Source organism: Megalops cyprinoides, chromosome 2 (genome assembly GCF_013368585.1).
Source record: "Megalops cyprinoides isolate fMegCyp1 chromosome 2, fMegCyp1.pri, whole genome shotgun sequence".
Classification (NCBI taxonomy): domain Eukaryota; kingdom Metazoa; phylum Chordata; class Actinopteri; order Elopiformes; family Megalopidae; genus Megalops; species Megalops cyprinoides.
In genome coordinates, this window is record NC_050584.1 from 43,669,316 (window position 1) to 43,693,729 (window position 24,414).

At 39.2% G+C, this 24,414-nt stretch overlaps 1 protein-coding gene across 3 annotated transcripts in view; it reads right to left on the reverse strand.

The window, feature by feature from the left end:
- Positions 1 to 5,732: 5,732 nt before the first annotated feature.
- The window catches only part of kcnn1b (potassium intermediate/small conductance calcium-activated channel, subfamily N, member 1b), a 57,897-nt gene continuing 39,215 nt past the window's right edge, over positions 5,733 to 24,414 (reverse strand). For 2 of the 3 annotated variants that reach the window (XM_036521521.1, XM_036521523.1), the window contains exons 5-10: positions 18,682 to 18,823; positions 16,492 to 16,602; positions 16,174 to 16,301; positions 15,383 to 15,391; positions 9,130 to 9,199; positions 5,733 to 7,791 (exon numbers count right to left, since the gene is read on the reverse strand). In XM_036521521.1, coding sequence (XP_036377414.1) covers positions 7,507 to 7,791; positions 9,130 to 9,199; positions 15,383 to 15,391; positions 16,174 to 16,301; positions 16,492 to 16,602; positions 18,682 to 18,823 — 745 coding nt within the window. In that variant the 3' untranslated portion in view covers positions 5,733 to 7,506. The remainder of the gene's footprint in view (positions 7,792 to 9,129; positions 9,200 to 15,382; positions 15,392 to 16,173; positions 16,302 to 16,491; positions 16,603 to 18,681; positions 18,824 to 24,414) is intronic. The other variant, XM_036521522.1, reaches the window with a different exon arrangement.

A 24,414-nucleotide genomic window follows, 5' to 3' on the forward strand; every position in this document is an offset into this window, starting at 1 on the left:
TCTCTCACCCTGACCTGCTCCTCAGCACAAATAGGTTGGATAGCATGGAAATGACTATTTAAAAAACCCTATTCAGAAATCAAATTGAGATGCAGGCCCTTTGGTGATGGCACATTGTTATTGAAGACAATAGTATTATACTGCATTAAATTCCACAAATGGCTCTAACAACAGCCACCTCCAAGGAGGCAACTCTTGCTCTGACTTTTCTGACAAAGTTCTCCTAAAAATGACAGAAAAAGGCAATGTAAGTTTCATCCACTGCTCCTCAGTGATGTTACTATGTTGAACAAGAACACATATTTCTGCCTCACCCTCACTACTGTGACATGATGCTCTGACCAGAAATGTAAACCAGGTAAGTTTTTTTTCTGCTGGGAAAACCAATGCCCTCTTACCCTAGCAACATATTGGGTCCTTCTCTGAAACTCTGAATTTTATTTGCTGCTTTGGTGACAGTAAGTTGGAAACCATCATTGGCAAAATCCTTTATGAACAACAAGACGGGGGCATGACCTTACATGACTTTCGCCTAGTTATGTTTGTCATAGTGAGTATGGTGATCTAGAATAGACATTATAAAATGCTTTTTTGTGCAAACAACTTTTAGCCAAAAGCACTCAGCTTTGAAACATCACTGAACACATGGTAGATCTATATGGACCCCAATAAAAAATTTAAAGATTCATTTATCATTCAATAAGCTTTGCTAGTTGTTGCCCAATACATTTAGACAGGTGGAGGGATAGGGGGTACAAAAAGAAAAAGGCCCATGGAGTAAAGTACATACTGTTTTATTATTTTGTGTATAAAATATTTAAAAGTATTTATCGAGCCAGGCCAGAATGCTCTTGTCCAACAATTTTACCAGGAACAGTAGTTTCATGCGACAGGAAAAAAGAAGAAGACGCATTTATTTTAATTATTCATTAAACTGGTTTTTTAAAAGTATTCATCCTTATCGGTGCTCTCTTTTAGTGTACTGCACAAATACGTCATGGTTGGCTTATTTGAAGAATCTGGACTAAAGATAGAAAAAGGCCTCAGTGGTATGTCACGGCTCTGGTAGAGACAGTGCTGTGTAAGCAGGAAGAGGTTTATTGAGGTCTGTAGGTTTATTTTCAGCAATATCACGGCAAAGGCAGAATACCCTCTCTTAAGCCAGACTCTTTAAATCACATTTAAACAGCTGAAACCAGGAGATTGGAAACAAATTGAGAACTGCATCTCAAGGTTCTCCAGCCCTTGCCTCTTCAGAAAAGAAAGAATGAGAGAGACAGAAAGAGGACAATAGCAGGGAAAAGAAAATGAAACAGCCCTATTCTCAGGGGGGGTTGCTCACATGCAAAAAATAAAAACAAAAACAATCACCCTCTTCTTTGGGAAAAAGTGAAGCAAGATGGCATCCCAAACAATTGTAAGAAGGAAGCTTAATCCAGCTTTCCTGTTCATAGTTCATATAGATGATGAATGATGAATTTAAAGGGTTGTTTGGATCTTCCACAATCTTCACATTCTGAGTCAGTGACATGGTCTTGTCTGTCTTACCTGTCTTTATCATATCTTCAGATTGATATTTTTCAACATCAGGATTGTTGGAGGAACAGGGGAAATGGTAAAAAAAACACTTAATGCTGTGTACAGGTATCCTATGACCTAACAATGGTGAACTGTAAACAAATTCCTAGTCATATAGGGTATTGTGGTAAAAGATAAATCAACCTATTGAGTGTATTCACAAACTGACTTTTGATGCATTAATTATTTGACTCAAACTCTGAACAAAGTGAGAGTGTGAAAACATATTATTTATCCATTTGTTTGACATGCACGTTTCCTGACTGAGGGACATGCATGTCAAAACCCACCCTCAATATTAACTTGAGCCTTTCTCAATTACAACAGCCTTATACAGTATACGTTCCTGAACCTCAGTTCCTCCTGTGGCCTTGCTATACCTCTGACACACATTTGTCCTCTCAGACAGACAAAGAGGATCAGACACCATGGACTGATGTTGAAAGTAGGCCTGGATGATATGCCTGAATTGAAGGGATATTTCTTGGTATTCCTTGGTTCCAGGGAAGATGCTTGAGGCCTGCCATGTAGCTTAGGCCTCACCTCTTGTGGGTGACACTGTGTCTGTCAAGGTCACCTGCTCTCTTTCATTCACTCTCGGGAGATCCTCCAGGGATAGAGGCTTCTTAACTGAGTGACTCTAAAGGAATTGTTTTGCTGTGCTTTTAAAGTTGACCATCCAAAAGCAATTGAAAGAAATTACTATTAAGAAAAAGGAAAACTGCCTGCATTCACCTCTGCCTTTTCACCTCTCCCCCTCAAGCTTTCATTGCCCTTTTGATGACTTTCTGCTTAATGGAATACATACTCTCTCTCTCTGTCTCTCTCTTTCTCTCTTTGGGCCACTGTACACACCTGCCTCTGACTCTGTACCATACAGAAATTCTCCTTTGCACAATGAAGAATGAAGCTACTGAACAGTCTCACACTCTTCTCTCCATCACTGGAGCCAGAAAACGTGCCACGTGCTTGGGGAGGAGTCAGAGGAATAGGAGCTGGGTTCAGTCCTGCAGTAGCAAAGGCTGCCCATCTGCTGCACCGCACTGCCATGATGCTGACTCTCCCATTTACTGAGATGAGCTGGGAACCACTCACTGCTGCTGCTGCCAGGTTCCCCATCACTCACACTGAGGCAAGGCAAGCCCTGCCACCAGCAGGCTTCCTGCAACTGGCTAAGAGAAGGAGAAGCCCACTACTGAGACACACTGAGCAATCCTTCAACCATTTTCCCTCCAATCTGACACTTGGAAAATGAGTCAAATTTATGTAGAGCACTTGATCTCAACCCTGGTCAAAGAAGTCCACTTAGACTTAGAAAGTGAAATGCAGCCCTCTGATTCCAGAATTTATGATTCCCCCTTTCAATCTCATTCACCATTTCTGTTGTGTACTTGTGTATTCTGATCTAGAAAACTAAAGAAAAACCCAAAACAGAAAGTAGAGAGTAACATCACCATATTTCATTCATTACAGTTGTTTTATTCCAGTGCTACTAGATATGCATAATGTGGCAGTGTATACAAAACAGGGATTATACATTTCATTTTAAGGTTTTATTTATTCATTTTGTTTTTCCTGTTTAAAAAATTATAAATCATCTGATGTTACTACTGAGAAATAATAAAGTCTAATAAATACTTACTTGTGTCTGTACTGTTGTAGTCTGAATTGTTTATTAATCCATTAATTAATCATTAGTAGTACAATTATATTTGTTTCCCTTTTTACACATTATTGTGAATTTTTGGCTATAACGGAAGAGCATGAGGAGGTCCTTGGATTCTGTTATAATTGCTGGGGTAAAGCTGGGACGGGCTCTCTGAGGAAAAAAAGAGGCAAGGGAAGAGAGTACTAGGAAAGAGGGGAGAGGAACAAATTCAGAATCAACTCTGTTTAGCTTGCAAGTATCATTGATATCCCGAAGCCACACTATCCCTGCGACACCCTCACTGAGGGCATACTCACAGGGCTTAAACTCTCACAACCTTCTAACAATGCAGAGAAGCTCCTCTGCACTGTTTCAAAACACCACGGTTTGGTTTGGAGAATGGAAGAGAAACCTAAATGAAAAAAATGTGAGATTCCGTGCACACCCCTGTGTGATATATGCACATTTTCCTTTCCATTAATGAGGGATAGTTATTTTTTTCCTTTGTTTTCATAAATAAATAAAAGACCACTGGCTCATACCTTTGACGGTAACTCTTCCTATTTGGTGATAATGCTGAATCATCATTTAGGTATTACCAAATATAATCACATTTGGGGGCTGATTTGGTTCATCTGATTTGGTTTGCCATTTTTGTGCATGTTTTGAAAACCTGACTGGTTCATATGCCATTCAAACCCAGCTTTCACTAATTATGAAAGATGAATTCACAGAATTAGAATCTTAGAGAGATACTCAAATACGTATATATATATATTTTATAAGACCATTAATTTAGGCAAAGGGGCATGCAGATGACTTTTTGGTGTGTTTGAAAGTAATGAGTAACCAAATGCACATGTAACCAATCATGGATGGCAAAAAGCTGTGTCTTGAAGGTTTTGTGCTGATTCAGAATCTCACACATTATAATTCAGGATTGGGTGACTGCAGCCCTGGAGCAAGCTAGCAGGATATGCTTGATTAACCCAGTCAGATTTATAGCAACTTGCACACACAAGCAAATGAAGTGCACTCTCATTGGCTTCACACTGAGATGATGGCCATAGATAAAACTGACTCCCTTTTAGAGTTCGGTTATCTTTGCCGTAGAAGGGAATGTTCACTGGAACAAATCACGACCACCTTTCCAAGGAATGAAAGATGTGCATGACACTTCTCATTCAGGGTACAGCACAAAAAATACAAGCTATTAATTTACTGATCATTTTTCCATTGTATGTGAGCATGGTGTCCTTTTAATTTCACTCTAGCCATCTGAAGATGCATCTTTATTATGGATGCACCTGATGCAAAGGTGGACTGCCACCTGCCCTTGCTGTGTGATGGATTGTTCGGCCACATCATCAGTGAAGCACATTAACAGAAGGCCAAAGCTATTCTACATCTCACAGGAACCCTGGCAGGTGTGTAAGGTCAAAGGGAAAACAAAGGAACAGTAAAACCTCAGAATCACAGCCAATCAAGGACTACATTTCGAAGAAAGGCAGGCCGACCGCAAAAGTGGCCCATCCCATACTATTACTCACTGGATTTCAGCCTTGAAAGCTAATTTCTCTCTTTCTTGAATTGATTTAATATCAAACGCATTCAATTTCTAGTATTTTTACTGAAACTGCATGCTTTCTTTGGGCACATCCATTCAGAGTCATTTACATTTTTTCCATTTCCTTAAGTGCAGCATTTCACATGCTTATTCAAACATAATTCACCTGATCATGTCTATTTTTTAAATATTGCATAAGTCACTACCTTGCTGAGGCTTTTCAGATGGAAACATAAAAGCTGGATAGTGACTCTGGTTGGAGCTTGACAGAAGGCCCTTTAAATATTACTCTGATTAACTGGAAATGCAGGTTCAGCATTATTGGCTTTTGTTTGATTGCTTGCCTGTTTTAATGAAAACAGGAATGCACAGTGAAAGAATAAATCTCCTAATGAATATATGAACATGTGACCTTGATTTTTGGAGCCATGGCATTTTGAAACAGTATGTGTGTCTTTGTGGAAAAGACATCATTGACAAACTTTTACAGTTTGCTTTTCCTTCAAAGGACTGGATCTAGTCACAAAGCTATAGGTCATCCTTCACAAGCAGTTCCATTATTTGAACTTAACACACAAATGGGGCAGAATGTACAGTATCATTAGCACTGTCACCAAGGTAATTTAAGACTAATTTAAATGAAATGCAGCAAGTGAGAAACCATCTCAGATGGTCAGAACAAGCCCAAGGATCACCAACTTGGTTTATGTCGTTTCAACTCCATTACAGCTGGACATACTGTATATGTAGAGGTGTTACAGGTTCGTCAACAGGGCCAAAACACGAAATAAAACTGTGTTTTTATTTTTTTCTAGAAAATTAAAAGAAAAAAATCTCCTAAACAATTTGTCAAGAACACTGATATTTTAACCCTAAATGCATAACTGGGCACCAAATCTGGGACTTTTAAGCATAAAAATGTGTATCCTATGTTTTTCTTTGTATTCTGTATTTTCTTGCCATTTTATGACATTGAACTAGGAATGCATGTTTTGTTCACTTTGCTGCCACACTTTAGTAACATTATAGATCTGACCTACTACCTATAAAAAAATCCTAGGTAAATGATAAAAAATGAATATCTGTAAAAAAAAAACTAAAAGAAGAAAAATGAAAAAAACACAACATAAAGCCATCCCAAAGGTTAGCTCCATCACCATTTGCATTGAAACATGCAAGGGGGCGGGGTTTGTTTCTCAGTTCTCTCAAATAAACAAATCAAAGGAAAACAAAAAACCGCCCATCTACAGTGGGTGTGGCCTGCTGTCCTCTTCCAACAGACTGCTAGGCATGCCAAAGGGGAACATTCTGTTCTCTGGGCAACTAGAGGACCTTTGGAGGCTCTGATGTTTCATGAAGAAGAGAATCAGAGAGAGCAATGCATTTTTTTTTACTTTAGAGCTTAGGTTTTAAAATTACTTTATTTCTTTTTTAAGTATATATACCTGTGCAATGGCAACAATGTATTGGACATTAGTTTTGGGAGAGGTACAAAATGTTTGTTTGGACGCTGAGAAATTTGACATAAATGTTTTTTATTCATTTAAAAATTTGTAGAGGAATGTTTTTGAGGAAGGAATGCAAATTTGCCTTCTTGACCAGTTCCAGCATACAAAAATCTACATTAATATTTTGGGCTGGGATTATGGCAGTTTTCTAACCATTGATGCCTCATTGTTTATGGGCCTGATGCATCAATGCATGAAGGTATGGTCCTGTGGTGGTGGTAATGAGTAAATGCACCTTTGTCACAGTTTTCCAAGTTATTTCCTGAAACAAGAAATGCATGCACATGCATATTGTGGGAGTGTGTGTATCTATCACTCTTATTACCATATTTAATTAATTATAGTAAATATAGGCACAAAGAAGATGTTAACTAATTCCCAGAAATAATTCACCAGATTGCTCCAGATTTCTAAATTCTCAAAAATCATACTCCATTGCTGGGTTAACATAATTTGATGCATTGATCCATTGGTGCATTGGTCCCCACCCTTTAAATATTTGCATCTTGATGAATCAAGGTACTTTATGTATAAATCAAATGGTGCTGTAAATTACTTTGCCAATATTTTTCATATGAAAAGTTAATCGCACCAATTTTCCTGTATACACGAAATAACACAATTGGAATTTGTGTGAAAGCTGGAACTCAGCCTCGCTGTATGTATTTTCCATTTCAACATTTGGTCACGTCCTGAACACCTCTCTTTCTCCAGCTTTCCTTTCTATTTATTGCACTCTGAGAACTTATTTCAGAGCTTCCAAAGGCCCTCTCAGCCTGCAGCTCGGCTAAAGAGAAACCTGTGACACTCGTCACATGGCAGAGGAAGTCCATTGCGTATCCTTTTCTGGTTGGTATGCAAGGTCGGTTCTCCATGGCTGCCTCCATCTCAGCACACCCATCTGAGGCACCGCTCTGACAGAGCAGTGACCTCTGCCAGAGGTTTTCATTCCATCTTGTTTAAGGATTCTCCGGTGTGATAGCCAGCTTCACCCCAGCACCCTGAACTCAGTCAGTAACTATACAAGGGCTTTACAAAAAAGCTAACTTGAACAGCCATACAATGGCTAAACATAAACCATATCTCTACCGTTTTTATTTTAATTCTTTAATTTGTCTGTTTTAGTTTCCGGTCTCTCTTTAGTTAGTCAGTCTGCTTTGGAGCCTCAGCAGTATTTTGTTTTGGATGGCAGAGGTGTAGGGAGGCTAGCCGCTGTCGGAGGACGTGTGTGGCGCGGTGGAGGGCGAACGGCGCCGTCGGGTAGGCGTCCAGGAGCGCTCCGAGCCCAGCGATGCCGGCCGAAAGCGGTGCGCAAAGCCGTCCAGGAAGTCCCGCTGCTGCTGCGTTATGGCTTGAGAGAGCAGGCCGGGCAGGGCCTGCAGGCTGCCGGTGATGGAGTCCAGTTTGTCCTCTAGGGTGCCAATTCGCTTGTCCAGCTCCTCGCTGCGCTCCTGCAGCTCAGACACCAGGTCATACATCACGTTCTGCGTCTGCGGGAAAGACAGAGGGAATACGTCACATTCGGGACAGAGGACACTGCCTCTCACATTCTCAGGAGGGCACTACAGTCCAACAGCTCCCTCAGAGACTGCAGGGACAGGGGGGAAATTCCCTCTGATCTAAAAAATTCCACTTGACAAAACATCATAATGCAAAGCCCTCACTGTTGTCATATTTATTTTATAAAAAGACACAACTGCTGTCATTTTAATACAGTAGAAAGATCAGCACTGTATTACATCATTCATGGTTTTGGTTTCATGTCTACGAAGGAGGATGGATACAAAAAAAAAGTCCTAATGAACTTAGAGTCGTGCAGCAAAGTCAACTGTGTGCTCAGTGAAGAAGTAAAGTTTCCAGCAGCACAATCGATGAATATTGTGTTTTTTCCTAAGCTGTTAATTTGCAATTCAGTGTAGCAAATGCAACTGTTTCCTTGGCTTTTCTGTATGTTTCTCTGAGGGCAGTTCACTGATGCATTCAAAAGTGTCTGAGTGCTTTTTTATGGACTCAGTGCAGTTCCTGCTATTGGAAAGATATAACTACTGTAGAGCATTAAGTGCCATTTAACACAGCCCTAAAAGTGTAAACACTCTACCGCATGTATTTTGATATTCTTCTTCCTTCTGACAAGATTGATTTCAGCTCACATTTCTGGCTATTTCATTTTAAATGAGATTCTACAGATTGCACTACTGTGAGGTTTAGTGGAGAATATGGATTAAGCTCTTCAAAGTATACAGTGGGATACTATGACCTGATCAGAATATTAAGAAATCTAATTATCTTTCCATTTTAATTACAATCTGTAGTCTTCATCAATGACTGTGAAAGTGAACCTGAGGAAAAGAACAAGGACACAGATGAGCAAATGAGAAATCAGAAGGTTACTGTGAGGTGTCTGACTGAACTAGCAAGTCAGACACAAATATATGTCCTTGAAAACAGCCACAAATAATTGATTTAGTTTTAATCGTCATTGGCTGACTCCTTTTAACTCCACGGTTATCTAATTTTTGGGTAGGAACACTTTGCTTGAAACAAGTGAAACATTCATCCTCAGCACAGCATTCTATGGGGTTTCTTAAATTGACTTAAATTTAGTTAGTCTGTGTTAATATTAAGTAATAAGTCTCATCCAAATTAATTCTGAGACAACATATAAAAGCTACCGCTGATAATGACTTTGATAAAGACAATAAACATTTTATCATTCAGCTTGGTGATCATATAAGACAGGTCCTGAGTTACAAAACTGTTGTTAGCACAGAAATTAAGAGGAGCAGATAAACCATGAAGCCAAAAAAAAAACAAAGCCTTATACGCACCTTGGCCAAGTCCACTAGTGTGTTAGCCTGGTCATTGAGTTTTCTCTGCTCCATTTTCACACTGCGCAGTCTGAGGAGAGGACAGGGAAGAGGGCAGTGGGGTCGGGAGAGGGAAGGCGGGTGGACGTGGGGTTGGGGTGGAAGGACGGAGAGCAACAAATCACCGTCAGGAGAGCTCGCGACAGCCTCAGAGAGGAGAGTGGTTCACATGCAAACATACCTGCTTTAGGACTGCCATACCAAACATGCACACCAAATCGGCCACGAGAGGCAATAAATAAATAAATAAAACTAAACCCAAAAAAAAAAAAAAAATACAACCCATCAGAGCATTCAAACATCTCACTGCTCTCTCCATCTGCTCCCACACCCACGCAGCCCCGCTCACTGGCAAGCTGTCAGTGCGCCACGTCAGGCATGCCGTGCTGCACCACGCAGCACACTCGGGATGAGGGCAGAGGAGGTGCGATGACGGAAGCACAGGTGAGGCACGTGGGCATGGCGGGGCAGACAGGAGGGTGGTGGTGACATGGGACTAGGGGGAACTTTACTGGTGGGCAAAAAAAACCTTTATACCTGCGACAAGTACATTTCTCTTCGCCAAATATGCAGTGCCCGGTCAAAATTACAAACATTTGATCAGCGTTGGTGAATGAACGAGCTGTTGTGCAGCACATGTGTTAAAATGAGCATAAAGATGACTGAGCCCGGTTAAAAAGAACCACAATGTAGTTACTGAGTCAAAACACAAATATGAGTCAAGGGTTACTGTAATTAATGTACTCTCGCAAAACACTGTCTTGTCTTCCAAAGGGGTACTCTATATTTCCCCGACCAACACTTCAGAACCTTTTTAATGGTGGCTTTCACATCTAGTTTACTTGCTTAAGTCTGCTTGTTTGTAAGTCTGAGTTTGTTTGTAATGGAATATTTTGGTTCGATTTCTCTCAGTAAAAATTCTTTTCCCCTGGAATTTATTTGGGCAGGTCAGGTTCGTTTGTAGAGCAGACGTGACATTGCAAAAGGTCTTTGTGCATGAATGAAACATGCAAAGAGAACACGGACACCACCCATTAGGTCTAGGAACGTGCTCAATCTACCAGAGCTGCAGCAACAAAATAATCGAGGAGATACTTTTTCATGTAATCATGGCTGCTGTTGACAAATCACCCTTAAGGACACCCTCTGTCATGACCGAGCACCATGAAGACAGCTCCTCTGTGTGGGTGTCTTCCTCCCTGGGTGGGAGTCATCCTTAGGAGGTTTACAAGATGCCCACATACATCGACATGTACATGACATCACCACTGGGAAATAAAGCAAATGTTCTTGCACCCGCAATCTTTTGGGGGGAAACCACTCTGTCATCAGTGTAATCAAATTAAGATGACTTTGTAGAATCATATACTAGTCCAGTTTTTTGGTGTATGGTGTAGAGAGCGAAAAAAAACATTTCAAAATAGGGTGATCTTAAAAGCTATCTGAAACATGGGCTCAAATTAGTCCAAGTATAATTAAAATGGAAGAGTCTTATTTTCAGAAGAATTCTGTGGAAGGCACAGTGCTGTCAGTGTAAAAGCTCAGAACAGTGTTCTAGTTTCCTGTACAAAACTCAAGTAGTTTTAGCATGAAATATTTGTGAATCAATGGGTGATAGCTAAGCAGCAAGTAGTAAGATTTGAAACTTAGGCTGTGAACCCTTCACCTTCATACATATATGCTACAATATTTGATATGGCTGACACACAGTTAGGTTGTTGGTAGATGGTTTGTACTCCTAACATGTCTATATGTGTTTATTGTTTACAGTTTCCCTTTGCTCAGCCGACACCATTAAGAAGGGCAACTTACATCAGTCCATAATGCATACTTTTATATATATAGCAACTTGGATTAAACGTTTTGCAGAGCTGGGAATCAAACCTCTAATCCTCTGGTAACAAGCCAGTTCCTAAAGTACTGCACTACTATGGTGTATTCGCAACAAGCTATCACACCAAGGCTAATGTGAGCTATCGAAAAAACTGCACCGGGAAAGCTGTCTGCTTTGTTGATCTTTGATGCTGTGTTATTAGCAGAAACCATAACTGCCTGTTGTGAAGGACAGTGTTCAGTTCAGCATAGATTAATCACTTAGTGTGTGCCTTTTATACTCAACAATTTGACCAAGGTTCATTTTCAAATTCTTTTGCACGTTTCAATGGAGAAACGGAACAGTAAAATGGAACAGTAATTTCAAATCTCCATTAGGCATGCATGTTAAATGATGTAAAGTACTTCAAACTGTTTACCATTTCAGAAAACAGCCGTAAGAGCTTTTTACAGACCAAATGCGATCAGTAAAGCCTTGTTTTAAATGGGCTTTTACGATTGCAGGAATTATTCCCCTACTTAAATTAGTAGGTGAATCTCATCATGATTATTCTGATGCATATCTTGAAACATATCTGAAATAATATTAGTGGTATTACAGATTCAAAACTTGAAAAAGACTGGAAACACACATTTCAGCATTACTATTCTGGCTACTGTACTTAGTAGCTAGTGCAGCTACTGCTTTTGTAAACACATTTGGTTATTTGAGAGAAGATAAATAAATACAGTCACAATCAAAAGGGTGTTTGAATACTTGGGTTAACACAGCCAGATGTGCACACTATATGTGCCAGACTAGGCACTGGAGTGCAGAATAAAACTATAAATCAAACAAATCCAAATATCAGCTAGTCACTGACATGTTCTAGCGTGTTACAATTACATTTTAATTGACAGTAATAAGAAAGTATTTTTGTCCTTCAGATGTTTAATTCCCACATTCTCCACCTGTAATGAAGCCAGCAATGTCTAAATCAACCATGAGATTTTTTGTAATGGTGTATCCCATGAACAAGGCTACTCTGTATGTGCAGAAGAGAAGTGCTAGGTATAATACCTCCTTTTCACTTCCTTTCATCTCCTTTGAAATGCTGTATGGAGGTCCACTCGCAAAAACAGATGAAATGATAAAGAGCTGTTCACAATGCTAAAACAAACACACTGTACACCAGGGCGTGGTTTCCTTGGTGATGCTTAAAAATAGGATCAGAGCTATTAGCATTAACCTAATTTCAATGTCTATTGAACCGAACAAGAAAACATTGCTGAGAACCACTCAGAACTTGCAGGTTGTTTTTCTTCTAAAGGCCAGTTGATTAGCCAGGATACAAACCCCGGAAAGGGAAAGTCGTGGTAAGAAAGGGCAAGGAGAGGGAAAGAATCCGGAGCACAATTTCATGAGACTTTATTGTTCTTCTCCAACATAAGGTCAAGCCCCCTTGATTATGGCCTTTAACACTGGGAACAAAGCCACAGAACTGAATGTGCCTACCCAAACATACTCCATATTTTCCAGCATACCCACAAAGAGGACAGGCAAATAAAAAATAATTACTGGTAGGATAACTCTGTCACTGGGTGAAAAGTAATGTCTTGTCTTAGAGGCTAGACTGTCTTATCCTGGGTAGAAAAAGAGAGTAGGCTGCAACTTCCATTGACTTAGTACTGGGAAGTTCTGAGCATCTCTCCTTACAGTAATGAGGTTTATGATGCATTTAGGATAATGCAGCAATAAAGAAAAAAACAGAAAAAAAATGGAATAATACATTAAGAGCTTACCACTAATCTGTCTATAGGTGTCTTTCAGTGGTCATACCAATTAAAACCCATCATAATACGAACATGCTGTTAATGTATTTCACCTTACACTGTCCTTTGGAGGCCTTAAAGCTAAATCATTCCTAACAGTACCCCGCCCCCCCCACCTCTGAAGAAAACACCGATTTACAAAGGAGGAATCTGTGAGCGGCTTTGTGGAAATGAATTTGTCACACTACAAGGAAAGCCAACAGAGAGAATCCCCAAATGGTTTCCAGTCTGCTGGATCCAAATGGAATTTTTGAAGACATTTAAATGTAACTTCATTACAGCGGTCAGGGAACACTCCTCTCTGGATCCACAGCCTCTGCTCCTTTTCTTGCACTCTTTCTACTCCATTGCCCTCTCCATTGATTAACAGTTTTACTATAGCTGTAATCTTGAAAGCATTTTTAATGCCTGAGTAGACTGGAATATCATCAGAACTTGTTTTATATTCATAGGATTTAATTGTTACTGTTACAAATATAGTAGTACAGCAAATCTTACTGAAAATATTTAGCCTCTGGGTTATAGGATTTGGTGCAAATGTCAAAAGTATCTTGGGGTCCACAGCATGGATATACGTTGCAGTGTATGGTTCATTTCTCTATGTGTTGCAAAGGGGACAATTTGAAAAGCAAAAATTAATGACAGTGTTTGTGGTGATGAACCATCCATTATTGAATGATGAAAATGGCAGTGATATAGGTTGTCTGTGACTCATTGCCATGGTAAAATCTTGATAACAATATATAAGTTACATAGTGGTCTCTGCCATTGGATCTGCTCCATATAAAAAGCTACTCCACCAAAAACAGCATAAGAGGGTGAGATGAAGAGGGGGCACAAACAGACCCCTCTCCTCCTGACTTGCACTCTGCCTTTCTATCCAATGACCCATTAGACCTTTGGCTTCAATCCACTGCATGTTACATGACAGCTGCAGCCTTATGTGCTAATTATTGGCATCCCAGGTCTTTGCAGTTTCTTAAAACACACTGTCAAAAGACATCATGCCCGATGCTCTATAATAAAAGAACCAACAGAGGGTCCAAACTCAAATGTACACCCCAGTCTGAAAGGGGGTTTAATTGTGAATAAGATAACGCTTGTGTTCCTTGGCAGTCACCAAACCAGTATTAAATCCAATGTGCATCCTAAGCAGTACCAACAGCAGAGGCTTATAAAAGATGAAAAAGCACATTAGAATAAAACAGTAGTATTGTATGAAAATAAGATGTGGTAACATGAACAATAGACAAAAACATAAAGAAAATGACACCTTTTGATCGCTGTAATGTTGTCGAGCAGGGAAGAGCATGCAGTTAACTGAGATCAGCTCTGCATGGCCAAGATGAGACGAACTGATGCTCACTGGAGTGTGGCACTACGCCAGAGCAATTAAGAGAGAGCACATTTCTCCGCATCCATGAAGTATGCAATTACCATGCAGTAGTGTGATTGTAATACAGTGCCTCCAATTACCACCCCTCCCCCCTACATCATTTACCAGATAATTACCCAAAAGTAAAAGCAGTTGCCAAATATAAGTGCCTGACCAAGCACTCCCAACACCCCCTTCCCCTGCTGCACAGTCCCTCGATGGAAGCTGTATGAGTGCACTTTCCTCCATCCCTATCCCATCCCTTGCCCCTCAACACTGGTTTTCACAATGAGCTCCCAAGATTCCTTGCAGGATTTGGGAGGGCCATAACTGGTCAGCATCTTTCCTAAGCCAGAACTCCATAGCATCTTGCATCTATCCAGGCCCACAGAGGTATACAGCTGGGCCCAAAGACATAGTGCATATCTTTTAAAATGTGCTTGGATTTGAACACCAGCCTATGACTTCACTATAGTTCTCAAATAGGGGCATGCATTTACTGAAATTTATGAGTGTGTGCATTTGGTTCAGACTTTTTATATAGGGCTATAAAACTGCAGTTCAAATGCATTAAATATAAATTGATGTGCTCAGCAGAACATTTAATTTTCACAGTCAAAATGTAAGTGAAATAGCTGACAAGGGCCTCCACTACAAGGGAAGCCTCAGAATGGAGTAGGGACATTCTGTAAATTAAGAAAACTCAGCCCTTTTTCAAGGTGATTGAATATGTTTACCTTTTATATGGATGACTGAAGGCTGTTTACCGTATAGATTTTGCCATCGTGAAAAGCACATTGATTGAGGCATGGACTGAGGCTTTGTGATAGATTTTCATTTGAAACCAGCAGCAGTTGGGGGTAGGGGTGGGGCTGTCAATACAAGTTAGTATGGAGATCTGGACAAGTTTGTTGATGAATGGATTCTGGGCAAGCTGACGCATTTGAAGCTCGAAAGATGCTGTTTCATTTTTTCCTTCAGGCACCCTGCTACCATCACATGAGTCGTATTCTTGTTATTTTTTCACTCCATTCAGAAAATGGAAAGAAAAAATGAAAAAAGAAAAAATATCCAGATCAGCATCCAGCTTCAAACCTCATGCATGTCAATCATGTCCGGATAACATCGACAAAAGAGATATAGAGAGAAAAGGACAGCAGGAAGGAGGGGAAGAACAGAGAAGACGCAACTTACTTCTGAGCTCTGCAGTGATTGAGCAAAACAAAGACAGAACACAGTACAAGTTTAAAAACCCACAACTTACACAAAACAGGTCAACCATTACACCTCTCACTGCACAGGGAAAGATTTGGGGGAATGAGAGGAGGGTCTACAGTATACATCATGATCAGAGTGTTGTTTTTTCCTAAAAATAGGGATAAAACAAAAAATACTTTAAACAAAGACATCTCTGCTAAACTGTGTTTTTGCTGTCAAACTGTTGACATTTTAATTTCAGCAAATGTATGAATCTGTAAATACCTGCTATAAAAGGGAGAAAGGCTTTTACTTTTTGCAATTTTTCTTTTTCGATTAATAACAGAATCATTTCATGAGCAATCTGTGCAGTTGCCTTTCTTGATTGACTGTAAAGATTGGAAGGACAAAATTACAGGTGTTGCATAGCCTCCACAACACTCATATTATTCCCTCATTCAAGTTCTGTGAGAACATCTACTCGTGGGGGAAGAGCCAGCCACCACAGTACACAACCAAAAACAGGAGAGGCCAGAGACTGCACAGAATAGGGTAGGACAGGACTAATCCTTCCACTCTGTTCATGTTTTTTTTTTTTGATGTTTTTAACAAATCACTGTCTGAAATTGTTCTTGGTACATGTAAGGATAAATAATAATGATTGACTGTTAGACCAATAATAATATGAATATGATTGTTGGCTTTTAAATATTATTTAGATAGTAATTACACAATATTAATGAACCAGCAGTACAGGAGGCTACTATAATAACATCATGAGGGCTTACTGGTGAATGGCCTGCAGAAACTTGCGCTGGTGTTTTCGCACCCGAGCATGATCAATCTTCTTCACCAGCTTGGTGTGTTTATAGATGAGCCATGTTTCCCTGAGTACATTAGCAGCCGTGTTTTTGACCTGTTGACAAGTGAGGAAACAGACATTCATCATTATAATTGATAATCGAACTTAGGGACTGTGAAACAAATGTTACTAATGTTGATTTTTTTGTTGCAAACATCAATAGAGTGGTTAATATTTTGACTTTAACAGCAGGAACCAACAAACTTTGCAGAAAGTGTTTCTTTGTAAAATGCTTGTTACTCACTCGTTTGCAGAGTTGCGTGTCCATCATAAAGTTATGAACATGTTTCTCAGCCTTGGTCAACTCCAACTTCCTGGCAACCACGGCAACCACCAGGGCAGTGCAGCCAGCCCCCTGAAAGAAGTTGGACAGTTAGGACTCTGATCAGACCTCAGGTGTCTTATGCAAGTAGTTAATTAATAGGCTTGTCATACTTCAATTGATATTTTAACTGGTTTCTTTTGAAGAAATCAACATTTTGAAGCATATATTTTCAATATTATCAACACTTATTTGCAGGATGATAGGATGATGTCATACAACCAGTTCCTGAAATATGAGAAAAGTTTGGACATGAAGATGGGAAAAGATAAATTTTAATGAAAAAGTTAATTTGTTCACAAGAGGAAAATAATGAGCAACTGAGTGTTAAGCATAATTTCACAGCATTCACTCTAGATATATTTGGATTATACAAACATATTTTTTTCTTGCTCTGCTTATGTTCTGAGAAACTAGCATTCATATCTTAGCCATAAAAAATCAAATCCTGGCAAATTAAGTTCTGTTCAGTTAATCTTCAGTCAATTACTGGAGAAATTTAAGGTGATTTCTTAAATGCATGTAATACTGTACCTCCATAAACTTATAGCAGAAGGGATGAGAGAGAGGCTAGGGGGTTAGACCAAGAGTATAACCAGACCCATCAAAAGCAGCAAGTAAAATGAAAGTCTAACAAGGCAACAAACATTATTTTTCCTATCGGGGGGGGGGAATGTCGTTTTAATTTGTTACGTTGTCTTTCTTATATCAGTTTGTTGCTTTAATCCAATGAAACTGTGAGCCATTTATGTTATCCTGTTAATGCTTACACTTCTTTCTCACCTTGTGAATGAATTCTGCTTGCATATTGCTGTTCTCAGTGTCCTGTCATTTCCAAATCATCACACAGTATGTTTCACAAAAGTGTCTATTTCTGCTATCCTTAATATATGTAAATACAAAAATATTTATGCATTACAAAAATCTTATGTCAGTTTGATCAAATTCCTTATTTAACCGTTTCGTATTAAAAAATAAAATGTTATGCCTAGCCCATGTTTAGGAACTTAACCCCTGCTTACAACATTTCACCTATCGAAAACAGGATTCAATTACCCAAAGATCCGGTTTCAAATGGGGTTTCCAGGAAGGCATCGTAATATAAAAACGGGGACCACCTATATATTCACCTACCACTCCTGAGACAGGGACTGCATTACCTACAGGTGTCTCTGTGCAGCTCATGCTACTGTCATGCTATGTAATACCAGAGCAGACATGGTCAGTGATCCACATGTATCGCTGCAGAACACCACCAGGAGGGTGATAGGTGAGATCCAGGTATTGCTTTTCTTGTGCATTGTCAACAGCCTCATTCCATCTCCTAACCCCCTCTCTTCTGACTGCCTCCGAGTGTCTTGTAAGGGCTGTCACGGTCTCCCTCCTGTTCCTGCTGCCTTCGCTGCCTCACCCTGAATGCCATCTGGATACATCACCTCAATTATTCATCTGCTCGTACTGTATCTGATTTTACAACAGGAGGGTATAAGACAGCCTGCCTTTAGATCAATTTGCACCTACCTGAAACAATAACATAAAAATATTTGGTTTTACATATCTATGTAATTCTAGGTCATGCTTTATTTCAAGAACCTGTGAATACTGTTATAAACTGTTCATTAATATTCTACAGCTTAAACCACTACCAAACAGAAAGTGAGCATGTAATAAATGAGTAACAAACACCCAATTTAAGAGTGAAATTCACTAGAAATCACTGTTTTAAAATGCATCTTTGGTATGCACTGATTTGCAGTTTTGAATTATTTCTATTTCTTACATTTACATATAGTTTAAATGAGGTGTAGTCCGTTGCTGACCAACAACACAGATCTTATACTAGTAGCTGTTTACTTTTTAACGGTAAACAGCTTAATTGTAGCAATGTATCTTGAACATAGATGTTTATGTAAAAGTATAAATATGCCCTTAAATGTTATTTCTTTCAAATAAAGAAATAACATCAGACAAAAATTACATTCTCTGATACACAGGTTTGGTACAGTAGCTTGAAAACGACTTCTTCTTCTGTGGCTCTGGACTACATGTATTTTTTCTACTTTTCTACTTTTTCACTTTCATCACACAGAAACGTGAAAGAGGGAAACATACCATGATTCCAGTCAGCAGGCACACACCCTTTCCACAGTATGTATGAGGCACCATGTCTCCATAGCCAATTGAGAGGAAGGTTATAGAAATTAGCCACATAGCTCCCAGGAAGTTACTGGTGACTTCCTGTTTGTCATGATACCTGAGGCAAGAAAAAAGAGAAACAAAAAACCCAACAAACTCAGTATCATCAAAGGTAAATTGAAGAAGTATGTCCGCCTCACTGACCATGACTTCACAAAGGACATGGTAAGCAAAGGGCAAATAAAATAGGTCTGGTGACTAACATAACCGCCACCGCCTGGTTTCTATAACACATCTCAGAGGAAACACCCAAGTTCAATCCCCTTTACTTGAAATTGAGATCAAAGTTATGATCAGGCATTACAGTATGTTTTATTTGGTCTCTGAATGATAAAAGCAGTGTGAAAAATGGAGAGAAAGAAATAAAGAGAAAACCAAGAAAGAGAGGTGATGAGACACTCATTTTAGTTAAAATGAAGAATTGTGTTGTACATTTGTTTGAAACTCACACAGCAACACAATTTTATTCAACAAACTAAATAAATATTCAAGCAGTGGGTGTATTTTTTCTCCACCTGAGGCATTCACTTTCTACAGCAGCTAATGACTTTGTTTCTAATCAAGCTGAAGCCAAAATACATCAGTGCCTTTTTCCTTTTGATGTAAAATCTAATTCAGGATCCCTAGGTGAATATGCCACAATTCACTGCTCTAAAATTGATTTGCAGAGACCTATTAATTTTGCAATTCAAATGTAACGTTCAGTGTGTCCCTTCAACCAGTGACTGCGAGCATGTTTCTGTCTTTGCAATTCATTAAATACATGCTTAAACATCCCTAGTCTGACCATTTCCATATACAACACTGAGCAGAGGAAGAAGTCCTAATAATGTTTGTGGTAATACTGTGTGTCATGGATTACACAGACACAGAGGAGATTAATGAAATGTAATTCTAGGTACTGAAATAGTTCAAAAATGGAATCTTGTCACCAGCTTCCATCAGAGCAGTTAAAAGTTAAGAGTGCTGGCCTCAGTAGATCATATGGTTTTAAAGACAAGATTTGTCTCCTACAAATGGTGGATTGTTAAAAGCACAATTATAAATGACAGGCTAAAACAGACATTTATTTTACAAACACTGTTTTGGTCTTATTTAAACGAAAAATGCCTTTAGCTGAACTCTATAATCATGGCACAACACATGTTTGGATCTACAGTAATTTACACAATTCTTTGTTAAATGAAATAAAAATAATAATACAGTGTGTTAATTAGTTTAGAGCATCACTGAGTGAATACCTGGCATTGTGTAGGCTGCAATGGCAGTTACTTTTGAATCACAAACTTGTACGCCACAATTTTAGGTGCATTTCTTTGTGTTCTTTGTCAATATCTTTTGTTCTTTGTGATGCTCTCAGGGTCTTTTAGAATACTTAGGACAGTGTAAACTTCAGAATGTCCAATGTATTAGCTGCATTTCTTTGGTTGGTCATAAGATGACTTTAATATTATTCAAGAAGTCTCATAAGCAGGGCAAGCTTTCTTTTTCTATGTTGACTGTCATACAAGTGCTTAGCAAAACTGAACAACATTTCTGTCAAGACCCTTCACATTTTACAGTATTTACCTTGAGTCCCAGTATTCAAATTCTAAATGTTTATTATGCACCTTTTCTATATCATATTTTGTGTTGTGAGCCCAAAATGATTCTTACAAAATGAATATTTAAACAGAGTTAACAAAAAAAGCAATTTTGTCCCTGTGTTTTTGATCACTGTATGCAGATGATTCTTCAATAATACAGTAATTCTTACATACAGAGTGTGCTGCAGCTTAAAAAAACACCCATTCTTATTAAACCCCGCATAAAACAATTTTGAAAGGGCACTTTTATTTATGTATGCTTTGCCATGGAATTTAAGGGGGCAATTCACAATGTAATAGGTTAATACCCTTCAAGTTTATTTTTAAAAGGAACTCAACAGAAGCCCAAAACAATTGCTACTGGGTGAAAACTTACAACTGGTCTCGCCCTTATTTTTTTTTTAGGAAAAACTGCTGTGACACAAGACTCACAATGCACTCATTGGCAGAGTGTTCCAAAATCAATAGGCTGCATTAAGCCATAAAATTAAGTTAAGCACCTCGTCTGCATAAGTGACTGTTTTCTTTAAGACCTGCGATAAAGAGTTTACAGGCCATTGAGGTGGCATTGCTTTAACTGGAAAAATCCCACCGTTCCAACTTGTATGTTGTGATCAGGGCAAACTGTGATACCCATTGACCATTAACTGAACAAAGAATTAATGCAGAAAAATAGTGGGACCTATGCATAATCATAGGGTAATACCTATTGAATTAAACTGTTAGACTAAATTAAGAGATGTTAAACACATATCCAAAGCTACACACACTTCACTCATATATTACTATACCAAAGGAAGGTGATCTTGCCAGCTGTGTATTTCCATACACGTGCAAAACCTTTTCAATTAACTGTTGTACAGAATGAGAAAAAGTCTAAACTTATCTTTCATATCCAGATGGAAATTCAAACTGCTGCACTTGTCTAGTTTACTCACAACTGACCACAACACTTCTAATCAGAACTGATTTCACTGCAATACACTACCCTGAAAGGTTACTGACTAACAAGTATAGTTTTCAGATGGCATTTCAGAAGAAATTAAAAGTTAATGGCAAGACTAACTGTGGTTGCATAGCAGTGAAGTGTCCAAGTGTATGATTCTTAGGTGGTATGATCTTCACATGACCTCTTGCCTTGTGTGACAAATGCAGATGGCATTTTGCCCAAGAGAATCAACAGCAAATGGATTGGAAAATTATGCAGAGAAAGAAGGAAAACAATGAAAAAGAAACGAGTGGCATTCATCAAAATGTCTGTCTTCTATTCTGGGTGAGGACTGAGAAATGGATGGCACAGCATTATTAGTTTATTCACTTGGACTCATAACATTTAGACCTCTGCTTTGTGTCACTGAAACAAAAGCAAAAAGAGCCCAAAGCCCACAGTTTTGAATAAATTCAATTATTTTGTAAAGAATACAATATAGCATTAATGATGGAACACTTGTTGTCTCATTATGTAAGAATGGATCCATATAAAGACAGAATATCCACCTGCTCCCCTTTCTCAAGAGCACTTTTCTGATTACTGTCAATGATCAGTCTGGGAGGAGCCAAACACTGAGAATTAAGAATCATTGTGGTTCTCTCATTTACACCTTGGGAGCATGCCTGGGAGGGAACAATGGATCAACCAAAAGTGGGACGGATGTCGCACTGCACTATCAACGTTTACTTTGATAGGACCAAACACTGATGGATTTCTCACAGACCCAACCGACCTCTTTTAAATTAAAGTGGCTTACCTTCACAATTGGATGTAATTGAGCAGGAAACAGATACCTGAGGCAAATGTTCTGCATTTTTGAAATGGCCCCCGAAGTGTGTGGTGTGCAGATCCCCTCCCAGACGGTTCATTCTTAACATTTATCATGCCATCAGCACTCAAACCCTGTCTGTCTGCCTTGATCACACTGCCCCTTGTATTCTGCAATCATGCTCAGACCCCTGAAGAAAATTACTTTTTGTCTGAAACCACTGCAGATGGCTAGTCCATAGTTTGTCATGCAAAAAAGCAGTATACAGTATGTCATGCCCGGAAATATAATATTTCCATATCCTGCATGCTGATAAATAAATACAGTATATTGAGAGCAAAGAAGGTAAGTGAAAAATCATGGGTCACCACTGATATCCAAGAAATCAGATTAGGCTAATGCGGTCATCAATGATCCATGTGTGTTCTCTTTTGTCAGCAACAATCCTGTACCAAAGTCACTGGTGGTGAAGAGGTAAAATTGATTGTTGGGTCAGTGTGACTAAATGTCTGCATTGTGGCTCCACTAGAGTCATTGACCAGTGGCCTGTACATAGTGCCCAAAGGAGGAGATGAATTTAAAGCTAACATTTTTACTGGACCCTTGAGAAAAATGTGTCTTTCTGTACTGTATACACAGTATTGCATTATTATTACATATATCCAACACTTCTTGACAAGAGCCAGTTTTTTAAAATTGACTGTTGGGTTATGCGAGAGTCTATAGTACAATTGCCTGCTGTTTAGGTACCAGTGCTGCAGAAGCACCACTGGCCATATAATCATTGTCCTCACAATTATGTTCCTTTCCTAGGGGAATAATTTGTTGCTACTACCACAAAATATACTCATACTTTTGGACTCAGTTAGGGTGGCTGAGGCAATGTTATCCATCACTGATATTTTTTAAGAAGAAAGACTTCCATCAATGCTTTAATGAAATTTTAAAAGCATCTTACTGGATGGACATCAGAGTGTTCCTGCCACAGCAGGAGACTCAGTCCTGCTGGCAGGTTCTTAGAAGTGTGTACCATAAAGCCCTGTGGAGACTGATATGTGAGAAAAATCATGTGAGGGAGATCTATGACCTAACTTCACTTTTACACAGCACAGGTCAGGAGAAACATTTTCTGAAATCCAAATCAGCACGATACACTCACACAATTACAGAGGCTGAGTTGAGGATCCATAAGAAGACCTGAACGGTTATAGACGTCAGTCTCTTGGTCTGCTGATTTAAAGGGGAAAGCACTCTGCTATCCAGCCACTGCCATCAGATACTTACGAGCTTAATATTCACTGCTTGAAGGGCTAGAATGATCCCAAGAGGACAATATAGGCTGTGGCTGAGGGCTTGAGCAACTGCACTAGATAACAGGGGTGTATAGATTAGTCTCATACAAAGTCCATTAACAAAATTGGACTTGGAACAGGATCATTTAGGGTGCAATTCCTCGCTCACATTTGGGTCTGGTAGTAGTGTGCCTTTAGGTGTAGTTTATGTTTCAAGTGTCTATGGCTAATTCATTTGACCTTCTGAATGACATACAAGGTCTCCTGGAGCTTTGTCTGATATACGTACAGCTTTATTCAGTTCAGCTGTGACTTGACAGGTTTATGGTAAGACTTGATTGTTTATTTTCTACTTTTCTGAAAGTTTGGAGCAAGTGCAGTGAACATTTGAGCATTTGAGGGCAAAAATAGTAGGAGTCTCCATAAATGGAGGAACAGAAACTAACATAAGATCTAAAGACATTGAAATTTATGTATCTGTGACTCAAACTCATTCACTAGAGCACTAGAGACTGTATGTGCAGCAGCGCCAGTTCTGTCAGAGCCATAGTGTAAGGTTGCAGACTTTAAATTTGCTCACTATCATTGAATTTGGCCTCAGTTGTGTTTTGTCTCAGGCATTTAAAGTGGCAGTCAAAAAAGTGTTTAGTAATAATCTGGTTGCAGACATTGAGTTTGGTCACAGATACAGAGTGACAGGGTTAGTCTAGGGGGAATCAACAAGGCCAAAGGGAATCAGTTCCCATACTCCTTCAGATCATGGCATCCAAATCACAGCCTTCACGTCACTCTCCTTTCCCCTTCAGTTGGAATCAATACTCCCTCCCAGATGGAATAAAAAGAATTCAGTTCTACGATGTAAAAGGTTGCAAGGGCGGAACCCTCTGCTTGGTGTTGGCTCCGCTGCCACTGATGTTGCCAATTATCTAGAGGATCATAAGTTCCACTCATTCAGCCTTTTTTTATCAGCTCCTTTTGCCTGTAGCTTACACAGTGGAACTGTCTCAATTG